The following is a 15358-nucleotide window of genomic DNA, read 5'->3' on the forward strand; positions in this document are numbered from 1 at the left end:
GTTTAATACTGTTAAAAAAGCATAGAAGTGCTCCCTTCTTTAAAAGGAACACTACCAGAAAATCCTGGTGGTCTGGAAAGGCATTATTTAAGGCAGGGAGGATGAAAATAATAATTCTTCATAGTTAAAGTAATCAAGTATTAAATGAAAATAGTTATGTGAAATATCTCTATGGATTTGAGTCAACCTGAGGGGAACACATGAAATGCTGTGAGGATTCATCAATAACATCACAAACCCCAAGGTGTAACAAGCACCTTGCTTCCTTAACAAAAATGAAGGGGAAACAAACCAACAGACAAAGCATATGACAGCTACAAAACAGTGCAGAATAGGAAGATTGTAAATGCTCCTCAGGGCAGAGAAATTAAAATGGTCTGTGGAAATAAAATGGAATTTGGAAATTTGGAATTTGAGAAGTAAAATATTTGAAGAAAAATCCACACTAAAGTCAAAGGAGAAACTTAGGAAACAATAGCAGTCAGTGAAAGACACCTTATGGAACTCAGAGTAGACTAGGCAGTGCTTGTGAGGCTAGGTTCGGAATATTTTGTCCATTCTGAGCAGGCTTTTTTACTGAAAAATGCAGACAGAAGTTCCAGAGAACAGTGTTCGGGTTTTTTTGTTTTCCATGGACTTTGATGAAAGAACAAATAGGTGTGCATATATTTTCAGATCAAATGAAGACAGGCATGTCTCCAAATAGATTATTTAAAAGTCTATAAGTATTGTGAAATTTAACCAGCAAGAACTAGAAGTCATATTCATCATTTATCCAGAGCAGAGGAAAAGTAGTAAAACTATGAGAAAACATCTGCAGGGATTTGCATGTTAGGAAAGAGTTCTTCGGAGCTTCTTCTGTAAAAGTACTGTCTTACAATTTCAGAGCTGACAATTATCTGCTGTGCATTTGAACTGTTCGTGAATATACACAGAAAACAGCTCAAAGATTTCTAGGCTAAATCAATCTATCCTAGGTTGACCGCCTACTGCTGTTATCTAAGTAAATAAAACTAGATTTATATGAAGGTTAACATGACTTGTGAGCTACAGGAGAGATATGAGACAAGAAAACAGCCAGAAGACTGTTAAGAGATAGGAAAATTAATTTTGCAAGAGAATAAATACAAAAATAGAGAATACGTAAGACAGAAAACTACACAAAGTGCCTGAATGCATTTTTCCCTCGTACTGACTGACAGCAATAAAGAAAATATGTTTATGTATCAGAAGGAAACCCAGTGATCAAAAATTTATTACATTAAAATATTTTGTAAAACACAGCATTTTCATTAACATCATGTAAAAACCTTGTAAGCTTTGTAGTTCCAAGTGGAAAATGTCTGCATCTGGAAATACAAATGTTCCCCACATAGCCTGGACAATGTCTAATAACTTGGTATCAGTCCAACAACATTCATATATCAACAAAAAGATTATATGAGCATGTTCAATATGGACTGAAATAGTATAACCATAAATAATATGCAACATAAAAATAAATAAGTTACATCTACAAATTTAAGCCTCTACTTTTGACCAAGAACTGTCACAGTAGTTGAGAGATTACAGCATTCATTAATTACATCTACAGCAGTTTCCTTCAAATTCAGGGATCCATTGAGTGTTTAGGTTTTAATCTATCCACATCCAGTTCATCACTTATAGACATACAGACAATTCCATCTGCTTACTTCTACACCCACTACTGTAAACAGAAATCCTAATATTTAACTTGAAAGTTTCTCCTCATCGACTCGCTAGACCTTTGTACTAAATTCAGGAACCAGAGATAGATACTCAAAATCAGATAGCATGGATACCCTTCAAGTCACCTATTTTGTTTCAAGAAAAAAAGTCATAATAAATCATTGACACTACGCAATAATCTTGTAGTATTCAGATATAGTGTTCAAAATACAAAGTGACGGGGGAAACAGTAATTTTCTTTTTTGGAACTGAATCGCAAATTTCTGAAACATTATGCTGGGCACTTAAATGTAATCAATAAAAATAATTCAAGTAATTACTTGGGCTGCTAATCTCAGAAATCAACTTTATCTTGTACAGTACAATAGCAATTATGTATCAATGATTAGAAAAGAAAGCAGAAAGCTGAGCATTCTAACTGAAATTAGAGAAAGATTAAGGAGGAGCAGGATTTAATCATTTCAATTGAAAAACAACCTGATGGATTGCTATCACTGATCTTCCACAATAAGATTCAACTGTTACTACGTTTAAAATCATGTCTTAGAGATGATATCTCACTAGCACTATGTCATGATTAAATATCTAAAAACATTAATTTACAGTTCAGTAATGACATGTGAGCATACTGCACAAACACCATACACGAGATAATTAAAACCACTCATTACACAATACACGAGTTTTATTAACTCATTCCTATAATGAGTTTTCTTCTGCAAGTTTTTCATTGCATGTTTGATGCTGACATTGCATTTTTCCATTCCAAGAAGATCTACCTCCTTGACCCAAAACAGATGCAATATTTTACTTACAACACTTTGGAAAACTGATTTTCTTCCCTTTAAACAGTTATATCAGTGTGTTGCTATTATCTAGCGTAAGATTAAAACAACTCGGATCATTTTTAAAACGGGTCACTGTAACATGTAATCTAGTCAAACAAATCATCAGCACCTGTATTTAATAACTAGTTTGAGTAACAGCAATGAGCCAATATAAGGAGAACACCAGATATCATAATAAGTTCTCATTTGTTAATTCCTTGGCCCCAGCACTCCTTGAGAATCTGTAATTCATTTTAAGCAGTTTGAAATGCTTTCTTTGACATTACTACTCAACTCTGCATAAAGTTAATAATTCAGAAAAACTGAAACAGAAATTTCACCTTCTTTTTACACAGTACTGGTATACAGTCTCAGAAACCATAATGCTACTTTGCAGGTAAGAGACCCGCAGAATCAATGCACTTTTCATTTTTGTGTTGCTTTAACAATGTGAATCACCTGTAAATTCACTTTCACTAGCTAATACTCCCTAAGTTTTAGTTAAGGTTTCTAGTATACAATCTAGAACCATCAGAAATACACAAGCATATTGTTTACATTTTTCTTTTCGTTACACAGCAAATAAAAAGCATTTAAATATTCCTAATGAAAACAAGTTAAACTGCAGTCTCAGGTTTAACAGAATGCTTTTGTAGATAAAGAGGATTGTAGGCATGTTATGTTGGGCTAAAAACTACTCTTAAAAGTGTATGCAATCGCAAACTCACGAGTTCTTAAGTGAAAACTAAATACGCTAAATTACAGAAATAAACATATAGAAATAATAGAGTTGTATTTCTGCCCTTCAGTGAACTTAAACATATCAAAAGAGGTATGTGATTTTATAAGTTCAAATCAACCTAATTTAGAATAACAAAATACCAAGTAATTCAATAACAATTATCATTTCATGGCCATGAGGTTATTTGGTTAAGTTTCATTTGTGTAGATATTTTGGTTTTTTTCCTTACCTGAGCTCCACAGAAGTGAAGAGTAACCAAATTTCCTGTGTAATCTTTACTGATGCAGGTTACTTCTATTTCTGCCCATTTAGCTTTTTTGACAATGTGGTTTCAAGTGAAGCAATAGCAGCTTTACACCTTTTTTCTCCCCTATAATCTATCTCCCATTTCCTAACCTATGAAGTTGTCAATGCAGAAGCCTTTAAGAGAGAATTAAAGGAACTCTTTCATTTCACTTTTCTTGCATGGGACACAGGAAACGTGACACATATGGTTTTGCTTAGCAGTGCCGCACTGCAGTGCTAAGGAACATTACACCAGTGCTGTTAGAATTGTTTTGTTTCTATTGGAACCAGAATTACTATGTCACATTTTAGTATGAAAACTGTTTTGGGTCAGAAACAAAGGTCATATTAGTTCTCTTGTGTTGTACTCCCTATAGCATATTCTCCTTCCAAATCATGTATCACCTGACCTGTCTAGAGATACTGCAAAGTTAAGATACAGAGGCAACTTCAGAAAGAATTAACATTCCCTCCCCACAATTTATACATTTCTACATCAAAGCACATGTATTTCTTATTCCAGAAGAAACTCACCTCTGGGGTGACATCTCGCGGTGCAAACCCTGTTCCTCCAGTAGTTAAAATCAAATTAAGTTCCTTTTCATCACACCAATCTATCAGCGTCTCCTGAAAGAGAAGATCAAAGCTGCCAGATTTAGCAAGTAATACCTGGGATACATCTACCTCAGAAAACATCTAAAGAATTGTCTTGAAAATAAACAGAGACATATAAAATAAATGAAGGCAATAGTAAAATCACTCGTGGCATTTTCAACAAATACTAAACTGCTACTACAACAAACATATGGCAGAGTAATACAGTCAGTCATAATATTTTTGGAATTGGAAACTGGAATTCTGTTCTCAAACTCTTGTCTTAAAATGGAAAACAAGAACTCCTGGTTGTTCATTTATATCAGTGTTTAACTGGATTCTGAAATATAAACACAATTCTTCAACACAAATAAGTAAAATACATGTATTTAATTTGGGTTATATGCTTGATTCTTATAAAAATAACTTCAGTTTTTGTCTTTGCTCTACTTTTTAACAGCCTGAACAAAGCAAGATCTACTTACTTTTAAGTCTGACTATTAGAAGATGCAATAATACACCCGATACAGCAGCCCATACGCTGCTCCTTGCAACTATCTTTTCTTTATTTCTTGTATCATCTCAATGGGACAGCACATGCTGATCCCAAAGCTGGAATAAGAAAGCTTAAGAGATCTGCCATGTACATTTAACATCTTGCAGTACCACAGAACTCATGATACTAGAAGAATGTTAAGTTCCATTTGCATTCATTTTTTAAATGACATTTTAACCTACTTTTCAAACTGTGACCAAAAAAAACCATGGCATAAGCAGAGAACATATTTAGTTGCAATGTGATTATATCACTTATCCTTCATATGCTATAGTGCGCAAGCAAAGCAGCTGAGCATCTGCTTGGAGCTAAAAATTATCTGATGTGTACCCATGTATTACATAGCAGAGTAATCACTTTCAGGAATCAGATTTATTACTTATACAACTATCCTTATTCTCTTGAAGTTAAACAAAGGCAACTGCAGCAACTGAAACTGTTAGTTTCAACAGTACCAATATGTGTCAGAAAAGTTTGGGGTTTTATTTTGAAACAGATAATATCTTCTCTGAGCGGTTTTATCATCTAAAGACATTTATCTTGACTCTCAGCACCAGCAAATATCAGGGAACACTTAAAAGAATTTGAGCATAGAAATGCTGTTTAGAAAAGTGAGAGCGTGACTTCATACATATATGTATGTATAAATTACCATAATCAGGAATAAATTGTGAATACAAAACAAAGAGAGATACAGTGAGAATTTTATGAAACATTTATTTTTAGATAAAATAAAACCTGACAAAATCCAACAAGTTTTCAAGTGAAAATAATTCCTTCATCTGTTCTCATACAGCTCAATCATACTCCAGTTCACAGGGGAAAAAGAAAAAAAACAAGATTGTGATAGCATATAGAAAGCTACAGAAATCATTATACTGACATTTCACATAAACTGAGCATATAATTTGTTTCATTATCTTGCATGTAATTATTTACCAAGGGAAAAAGGCTACTTGTGTTCATTTCCTTGCTGCTAGCAGTCCAGCCATATATGCCATTTGCTTTTCATAGACACCAATTTACTGTATTTTCAAATCAGAATTCCTCCAGATCACTGATCTGATACTTGGCTTGATCGATGCTATACAAATAAAATTATTTTACAGCAATTAGTGCATTAAGATGTTCTTAATCCAAAATCCAAGGCCACATGATACAATCCTATTGTACCACATGTTAGCTAATGTTATGAGTCATTTCAGTCAAGTAATAGCTACGTGACTTTCAGACATATATTCTTCAGCAAAGCATCTCAATGTCCAAAACACAGAACTGTCACTAAACTGAGTTACTGTACATTGGGCGAGTCACGGAATCTTGGTGAAAACCTTCTGTGCTTAAAACATTTTTAAAGGACTCAAGCATATCTTTCACAGAACCAACCAGCCTTGCTCAGAATTAGATAAGAGATTTGAATATACATCATATGGTCTTTCAACAGCTATTCACAAAATTTTATTAAGTATTTGCTATATTTATAGTAACTGTTTCCTTTTCATTATATCTGATGGAACCCTCCACAATACCTAAGAACCCTACTTACAGAATTCTCAACAGAATGGTTAGAAAGTGGATGTTTTTTCAATATCCATTAAAATACCACTCCTTAGTACATACAAATAAATGAACAGAATAAATAAATAGGGACTATAAAGGCCCTACATGAAAATTCTGTATTTCTCCAACACAGACCTTCTGAAACCCACTAGCTTTGTAAAATTACATAACTTCTTTCTTCACAAATGAATCCTGTTTACTAGGATGAACTCTACGGAAAGTATGCTTGAAAATACAAGCAAAAAATATATAAAACTTTCAAATAAATGTTCTTAAACACATAAGTTATTTACAGCATGTTCTTAAAGTGGTGATTACTCTCCTTAGGAATCCAGGTCAAAAAATAGAGTTGTACAAAACGACACAGTGAATATCAACTTAATTTTCTTTTATAATGATATGACATAATCCTAATGAAGAAATCTTGAGTAAGAATATGGAAAAATAAATCAATACAGAGAAGAATTTACCACCCTGCACAGTGGCAAATTTGGTAAGAAAATTGGATGCGAATCTGACCACTGAGTTTGAGGAACTCAGAAATTGGCACATTAGAATCTTACAAGAAATTCTGCTTGGTTCTGTGGCTGTAACTGCTTCAGACTCCAGCTCAACACTGATATCCTAAGAAAACATATTTCATTGTTCGTGAATCAGAAATTCACAACAAAACAAACAAATTCAAAGCAGAAGAATAAAGATTAAGAGAGCCTTAAAAATGTCAAGTTACTCTTGGAATTAAGTTTTTTGGTTTTCTTAAACCCTTTTTCTTGTGAAGATTCTATTTTTTATGCTTATGACTTCTCACTTATTTCATGAAAGTTTCACCGAAACATACATGTATGAAGATACTCCTATGTGCGGAGCAACAGCTTTGCAAATAATCAATCATAAAATGGTTTAAGAATGCCAGAAAATGAAATACTAAAATACACTACACATTTCTGGAACCTCCCCACCCTTTCTTCCCCCATCAATAAAGGCATAAAGTAACATAAATAGGACTGTTTTTACAGTATAATAATTGCAGTCAAAGGACTTGGGTAACACCAAAGTACACATTTCAATGTCTATAATAAACAGAGCTTTTGATCTTTTAATATTTTGCTGACCATTGTAGTCTTTTGAAAACATTTGCAGTTTTCAGCATCACAGTCTATTTTTTGTTGAGTATTGCTTTCTAAATAGTAAGCTAACATTAGCCAGAAAGTAGTAAAAGTACAACTATTCTACTGAAATGAAAAGCTAAAAGAAAAAGAAGTCATAAAAATGTACTCTATCAAAGGTTTACTTCTTTAAAATGGAAATTTAATTGTGGGCATTTTTCATTATGAAATAAATTGCAGCTATCAAAAACTTCAAGGTTCAGCATAGCTATGAAGCTTGTAATGTAACCATTTTTAAAAGCTACTGTTCCTTATAATTATTCCTAAAATGAGAGAAAAAAAAGAAGGGACTGAAGTGCAATGTTCAACAGAGTACACCAAATGTGAAAGTAAACCAAAGAGACGTGCAAACACTGAAGTGTTTGCCCATTAAACCACCAGCATTGGGCGTGACAACACTTTTTGAGGACTGAGATCAGGAAAACAAATTTCAAACTATTTCAGTGGAGAATGGTAAAGACATTATAGGTCACATGCAAGATTGAATCAAGCATGAGACATTGAAAAACTGCACTTCTGTTTTGTGATTTGCTCTCAGAAAGGTGAAATTCTTAATTCAGACTAATTACAGTTAAGTATCAGTCATTCTGCAAACAAGAAAAACTGTGATTTGTTGGTATGCTTTAACAGACTGAATTAAAATCTAGAAGAGGGTGTAGATCAGATACAAACATCAGTTTATGTACGCAGTGCCATACAAGAACTACCAGCTTCTTTCTGTAAGAATATCTGCCTCCACTGGAGGGTTGGTTGGTACCACTGGAATTCTCCTAGAGTGGATATTGAACTCTGGAAGTGCTCACTGGAAAAGACCTGACAACTCCAGTGTAATGGTTTTTCTCAGATGTCACGATGAAGGGGTGGGACTTAGAGGTGTCAGAAGAGTCAGAACTAGATATTTTGCAAACATATCCAGTTTTTGAAGCAACTTTCATGCCTACTGTGAATTTGGCAGATATATACATTCAGGTGAGCATGTATACACACATGACCATCTCTACATAATAAAAATTTACTAGCAAAAGCAATAAGTTAAATGCACTTCATTTTTGTTAGGTGTAAATCTCTTCCTCTAAAATGTTTATTAACTAAAATAAATATTAATGAATTTATAAACAGTCAACTGTCTTTAAGACTTTATTTGAAACCACTCAAAAATTAAATTTAAAAAAAATGCCTCCTTGCCAATATTACTCTTCACTATCAGATTATTCCTATAACAAGCTAATATAGCAATTGGAATAAAAAGAAAAGGGAAAAAGCATATAGCAATGAAATAAATTCAAAACTGCTCACACGAACCAGGAGAGATTAAAATCAAAAATTTTCTCCCTAAGATGTGTTATTATAAGATTACAAATGGTTGGCTTTGGAGTCATAAGCCTCCCATTCATTGTGCAGAACAAGACGCCTTTTTCTATACTTTCTTTCCCTATGCATATATTAATATTTATTTAAGATTATTTAAGACTGTTTACTTCTGATTTTCTCCCCAGAATGTGAAAAGGCAAGCTGCTGTTAAAGACAAGTAAATAATATCCTATAGAGCACAAGTACAAGATCATGGTGGTTTCACGCACCACAAACTTGAAGACTCACCAATCTTTGCTGATTGTAACCAAGACTTGATAACCTATTTCTTAATCTTTCTCAAAACACAGAAATGGCAAAGCTACAGAAAGATAACTGTAAACATCTTTGAGCTGCCAAAACTACTAAATGCTTCAAATGTAAGGAATCAGTAAAGCATGTGGGTCATTGTAGACAAAGGCAAAATATCTCAGAGAACTCCAAGTACAAACATGTAAGAGTCATATTCTCCAACAACCCTCCACACAGATAGCTGCACTTCACAGTCAATTGTAATGGAAAAAAGCACTCAGACCTTGCATGTGCATATTTATAAGCAGAGATAATCTGCATCCCTAGCTTAAGCCAAGTTATTTCCTGCATCTATTTGTTCTGCTTAATGGGCAGTAAGTGAACTGGATTGAAAAACCTCTAGAAGGGTTCTGTAATTAACAGGGGGGACCCAGCTGTGGAAAAGTGTTTAAATGGGATCTTTTTTTTTTCTGTAAATATGAAGTTCTATCAACAATACAATTGTAAAATATAATTCTTATGAAACCCGTTTCAGTTCCTAGCTCCATTTTCTAACAGTAATAAGTACAATCTTCCATTTGACTTCACACATCTAGCCACAATTATTCAAGATATTGTTTCCTTTTACTTTTTAAATAAAATTCCAAACTTTGCTTTTTTTTTTTTTTTTTTTTTTTTTTGCAGCTCTCAATGTAAATGGCAAATCAAAACTATTCAAGATCTTTTATGAAGTTTGCATTTGAGGATAAAGACATCGCAGAGAAAGGAAGCTCCCTCAATGTACCTAATGCAGTTTCTGGTATAAACACTCCCATGTGTCTGTTATTCACGCATATAATCCACAGAGTTAATGAATGAATTTGTTTTTTTAAAAAAGATCTACCAGTTCACCTGTGAAAATACAGTAAAGAAAATTTACCTACCAATAGCTGATGTACTTTGAGATATTTAGTCCATATATATACTCTAAGAGTGGGCGAGCTTGTGGCCTGCCTTGAAGTGTCCTGGGAGGTGCGTTCTAGCGCCTCCCCTCGTCCTGCTTGGTGCATGAAATATAGGGCAGAGTGCATCCGCCACCACTTCAGATCCTCTTAAATGCACAATCAAACCTGAAAGAGATCCAGAAAGAGGGGAAAGGCAGGTAGGAGACGAATGTACATGCAGACCATACCTCTCAAAGAACATCAGTTACTGACTAGTAACCTTTCTTCTTTGAGTCTGCATGTACATTCCAGCAATGATGTACGCTCAGCAGTTACCTGTCTTTCACTGCCCAGCACAAGTCCTGAGGCCCCACACAAACAACTGCAGCACCGCTTCACCAAAGGCTGAGACAGCCCTATATTCTATCATACTAACACACTGCTAGAGGGAAGCAAAGATGGAATTCCAGGTGGCTTCATGGCAAAAATGCTAATACCATGCAACACAGATACTAAGTTTCCTCAGGGTTCTCAAGGAATTTGCTTTGGCCACATAGGGAACTCCAAGTCACAAGTCCACACACAGCCAGATAACCATCTGAACAACTGCTGTGTGAAGCAAGGTGAACTTCTGGACATTCCCACAGCACAGCAAGCAAGCAAGCAAAGTAAAAGACTTAGACCTGTGTGAAGAAAAACAATTGGGTCCTAATGAAATCAAGAACGTGAAACATAAAATTCAAGAAGCATAAGACCCAGGAATAAGTATTGGAGGACTCATTGCCTGGCTGCTCTTGGAACCCTGCTACCACTTCAAGAAAGAATTTTGGATGACTGAAGAAAATACCTTACGTAGGTATGGAATTAGTAAAATGGCAGCCACAAGGATCTGTCTTCTCCAGCAGATGGCTGAGTAACAGGATGCACCACTTTCACAGACAGAAGCAGAAGGAATAAGAATTTAAGAGCTTAACAGAGGAGAAGGAACCATATAATACAGTGCTTTTCCAAGAGTACTGTATCATAAATAGTCCAATATGTAAAGATCAATTCTTTTAGGACACTCAAGGTTATGAGGTATGAGAAAGAGAATGTGTTCAACCACTGAGAGCAACCAAGTAGCCTCAGCAAATTTCAACAAGAAGTCAAAAGAGCTACATAGAATAAACAATCCAAAATATCCAAGATCAAAGAAGCAACAAACATATCACACAGACAATATACTATATACTTTTCCTCTAGAGCATATATGTCTAGACAACGTGTGTCTCACCTTTTAGCTTGCCTGGGCCACACTGAGTAAAGAGGAATTGTCTTGGGTTGCACATAAAAAATATAATATAGTATAGTAACATATATAGTAACAGAACTTTAAAAAATATATATATTTTTATTAAAGCATTTTAAAAAGAGAGCAAGAAAAACAACCAGAGGAATATTTGACCTTCTTTTGTGAAACAAATGCATCAGTCTGGTTTAATGGAAGTAGTTGCAATTCTCAGTGAGTTCTCAAGGTGTCTGTCAGATATTTTTGATGAAATTTCACTTTTCCCCTACTTCATTACAAACACGTAACGCCAGAAAGTGATGACATGAAAAGATGGGATTGTGAAGTGAGGAACATTTTTCTGTGGTAAGATCGGGCTTATAAACGCCTTGTAAAGAGAGAATATTAAATTCTTGAGTTTAAGATCTGATCACAAATCTACACACTACATTTGAAAATTTGCAGGCAATGTATTTGTGTTAACTTAAAACTAAGTTGCAATTATACCAAAAATTCATGTTGTTTTTTTCAGTCTTGAAACCTCCTCTCAAATTCCTTTATCAAAGTGGAAAGCAAGGCTGCCTATTTTTTTAAAAATTATTATTTATTTTTTGCTGCTCGCAGGACTGTGTTTAGCCATTGTATTAAAATACATAAAATTATTTGTCCTAACTTGAGTATGCCATATTTGAGTTTCATTTCAAACATAGTCATGATTTGAAGCATGGCACAGACCACTTGATTTTTCACCTCAAAGATGCATGATTAGCTCATTTAAATGAGTGGTAAAATCCACACAAACAGCCAAGCCTGTGAGCCATTTGTAATCTTCATGTTCCGGCACAAATTTTCCTTTTGATTCTGTAAATTAATTGACTTCATTTCAGAAACCAAAACATCTTTTTAGCATTTTACTTCAACTTAAACTCTTTCCTGCAGAAAAATAGAAGATGTCCCCATAATCAACATCCATGCTTCTAAGGAAATCCTAGAATTTGCAATAATTAAAAACCTTGGACTTTATGAAATTCATAGCTTTGATTACAATTTGCATGTCCTTATCATTTTTAAAGCTTTTGCACTTAAATTAGAGCCCCTTTTTAAACCAACCATTAAACTAAATCACTTTCATGTAATTCTTACTGCTTCATACATATCAAGAAATTTAGTTGAGATACAAACTTACTACAATTTATCATCATCCTGAAACTGTGCAGATCAATTCATTGAAGTGTTCTTTTGCCATGATGAAGCTTAGTAGAGAAACAATAAAATCTATTTCCTTGATTTAAATTAGATGGGAATTATCTGTGTTCATCTTTCCAGAGTAACGTAAAATAAAAACACATTCGCATAGAGACCTGCAATTTGATTGAGAAAGGATCCTTGTACAGACCGGGTCACTACAGGTGAGTATACAAAGATATTTTTCCCTAGAGAAACTATTGCCACAAACAAATAAGGGAAAAGTTACAGAGAACGATTTTTAGACAGTAAATTATTTTCCAGGTGTAAAGACCAATGCCAGATGTAGATTCCCAAGAACATGAAAACATCTAGAAGAAAACCACTTCTTTCCAAACTAAGCAGTGCTCTTTGTTTCTCCAGATACACAGAAGGTAAGAACACTTTGCAATGACAAATTACTTCAGTAGGGATAGATCAACAAGAAAGAAAAAGGAGTATGTAAGAGGAAAGAGGACTGAAGTACTCTAAAACTCAGGCTGTCTGTTCTTCTCCATTATCTGTTGATTAGAAGTCATCTTGGATATCATGAAAATGATTCTTAAACTGAACATGGAAAGGATAAAAATCAGTTCAGATTCATCAATGGTTCAAACAACTTGATGACTGCTGCTGAAGGCAATGAAAAATAACTAACAGTGACTATTACAGAAAAATTCTTCTTCTGTGAGCAAATAATAGAAGACTAACAGAATGAACTAGTAATAGGCTACCTTGCTGATTAGGATATTGTTCATTCCTGAAATCCAGAGTGTTAGAATCCAAAGTCTACAAAGTATTAAGACAACCTTTCAGCATTTATTTCTGAACAAAAAGACCATTCTCTCAAAGGGAAGACTTTTTCAGGACTTAGGGTATGCAAAATGTCTCTTTTAAACTCAAAGGATTATAGCTATTACCCATGATATGAGGTGAAAACTATTACTATGGAGCATGATGAGCTATCTTCTACTTCCATTGCAGCTTGCAGAAGCGTCTCAGCACTAGCTGATCCCACTGCAATCAAAGATTTCAGCTGATTATTACAGTCAGGAGAAAATCGATGCGGAGCAATTCACACTAGAATTACATTTTTCCCCCTAAGAGCTGAAACTTTCTGGTCATTTCTCTTATGGAACATTTTTAAAAGATGTTAATTTCTTTTTGATACATATTAACAACAAAATTACTTGGAGTCAGGTGGTAATAAAAACATTCAAAATCCCACAGAGATTTCAAAATCATCTTCCAACTGTTTCTGCAGCTGGTATAACTAAAGCTAAAATCTGCCAGGAAACCAAGGTTGTTCAAACATGTCTTAATGGGTATGGGAAATCTCTCAGGCAAAATAACATGCAGAATGTCAAGCAACCTACAGTATATTTGTACAGTTATGTATACTGTAATTTCCATTGTTTCTAAGGCCCTAAATTACTGGAAATAATTTAGTGTTATACAGAAAGATATGCCAACATTTTGTTAGATGACAATATCTACGTGAATACATCGAATACATTCAAATATGAAATATATAAAGAAATATATCTTTGTGACTTGGCTGAGTATAACTTTGTAAGATGTATGCCTAACATAGCAGGGTTGCTGCAAATGGAGTAAAAAGAAACTTCATAGAGCAATTGCTTCAAGGAAGCAATCAAGCTAAATCTTGTCTCAGAAAGTTATCACGACCATAGAAGTTAAATAGGACACGAACACAGTTCAAATCAATACACGTAAAGAACTGGAAAGGACAATTTTAAACTGAATCACATGCCATTTCTCATTTTGGTGGACAGATGCCAAACTTCACTTGCTGAAATTTAAGAGCCATAAAAGAAATACTAATCTGTACTATCAGAACAAGACTAAAATAGAATACTTTCTGTTACAGGAAGAACAAACTTCACAAATACAGTGATCACATTGAGTCTTAACTCCTGCAGAGAAAGTCTTGTTACATTCAGAAATGCTTTACAGTCCCAAAATTCAAACATGGCAGTTCTAACCAAAAAAACTGCTTTCATGATTGAATTTTGAAATAAACACTACCAATTTCAGAATGAGAAACACCTGCACGAAGAATTTCATATTTACAGGTATTTTTAACAGTCAATCTTGAAATGAACTATCGCTTAATTAATTAAACGGTCTGGCACTGAATATATTTGTACCATATGCTCCAGTTGCAAAAGCAAGAACTGTGCCAGAAGCAAAAGCTGCAGCACTGAGGGAATAGTAAAAGACAAGTGAAGCCCTTACAGGGTCTGCTTCAAGAGGAATTAATGATTTACCAAGTCTAACTCCTTAGCACATGAAAAACCAAACCCTGAAGTATCCTTTTTATGAAATGTTTTTCTTACATTCGAGTTCTAAACCTCAAATGACTTCTATTGTGCTAATCTTAGCAGACGTTTCCCACTATAAGCAATGGTTTTGAGAGAAGTATTTAAGAAAACATTTTGCAAAGTTATTTTAAATTTCTTTCACTTACATTATCTGATGTTTTTATTAAACCTTCATAACTATCTAGATGATGTCATTCTTTTAAGCATGACAATTAACATACAGATGCTGCAATTACTCATTACACTTTCATAAATGGTATTTCATGCCTCTCTCCTCCTGTTTCCCTCAGAAAAGAGCAGAGATAATACATTTATGTTCTTTTTTTTTTTTCCCCCTTTTTCTTTTTTCCAGTAGCTTTCCAAATGGATAAGCAGGGAGACTCAGTAATTATAGAAATGTTTGGGGAGTGCAGTTGTAGGTACAGCAGGTTCCAGCTGAAAAAGTGCATTCCCATTGTTACCCCTGCACTTGAATCAGACAGTAAGTGGAGCTTATGCATATGAAATGTCTGCTGCTTCACAGGAACAGAGCCCTCCCTGCTAAAGCATGAGTCATT

The 15358-nt window shown here is 34.3% G+C and overlaps 1 protein-coding gene across 42 annotated transcripts in view; it reads right to left on the reverse strand.

Moving 5' to 3' along the window:
• GPHN (gephyrin) overlaps positions 1–15358 on the reverse strand; it is a 242594-nt gene that overhangs the window by 114101 nt on the left and 113135 nt on the right. For 34 of the 42 annotated variants that reach the window (XM_015864861.3, XM_085550352.1, XM_085550355.1 and 31 more), the window contains exon 4: positions 4099–4191. In XM_015864861.3, the coding sequence (XP_015720347.1) occupies positions 4099–4191 (93 nt within the window). Of the gene's footprint in view, positions 1–4098; positions 4192–9965; positions 10152–15358 lie in introns of all 42 variants that reach the window. The other 8 variants (XM_085550358.1, XM_085550356.1, XM_085550357.1 and 5 more) reach the window with 1 other exon arrangement.

Source organism: Coturnix japonica, chromosome 5 (assembly GCF_054131305.1).
Source record: "Coturnix japonica strain WE chromosome 5, WE-NBRP24, whole genome shotgun sequence".
Taxonomy (NCBI): domain Eukaryota; kingdom Metazoa; phylum Chordata; class Aves; order Galliformes; family Phasianidae; genus Coturnix; species Coturnix japonica.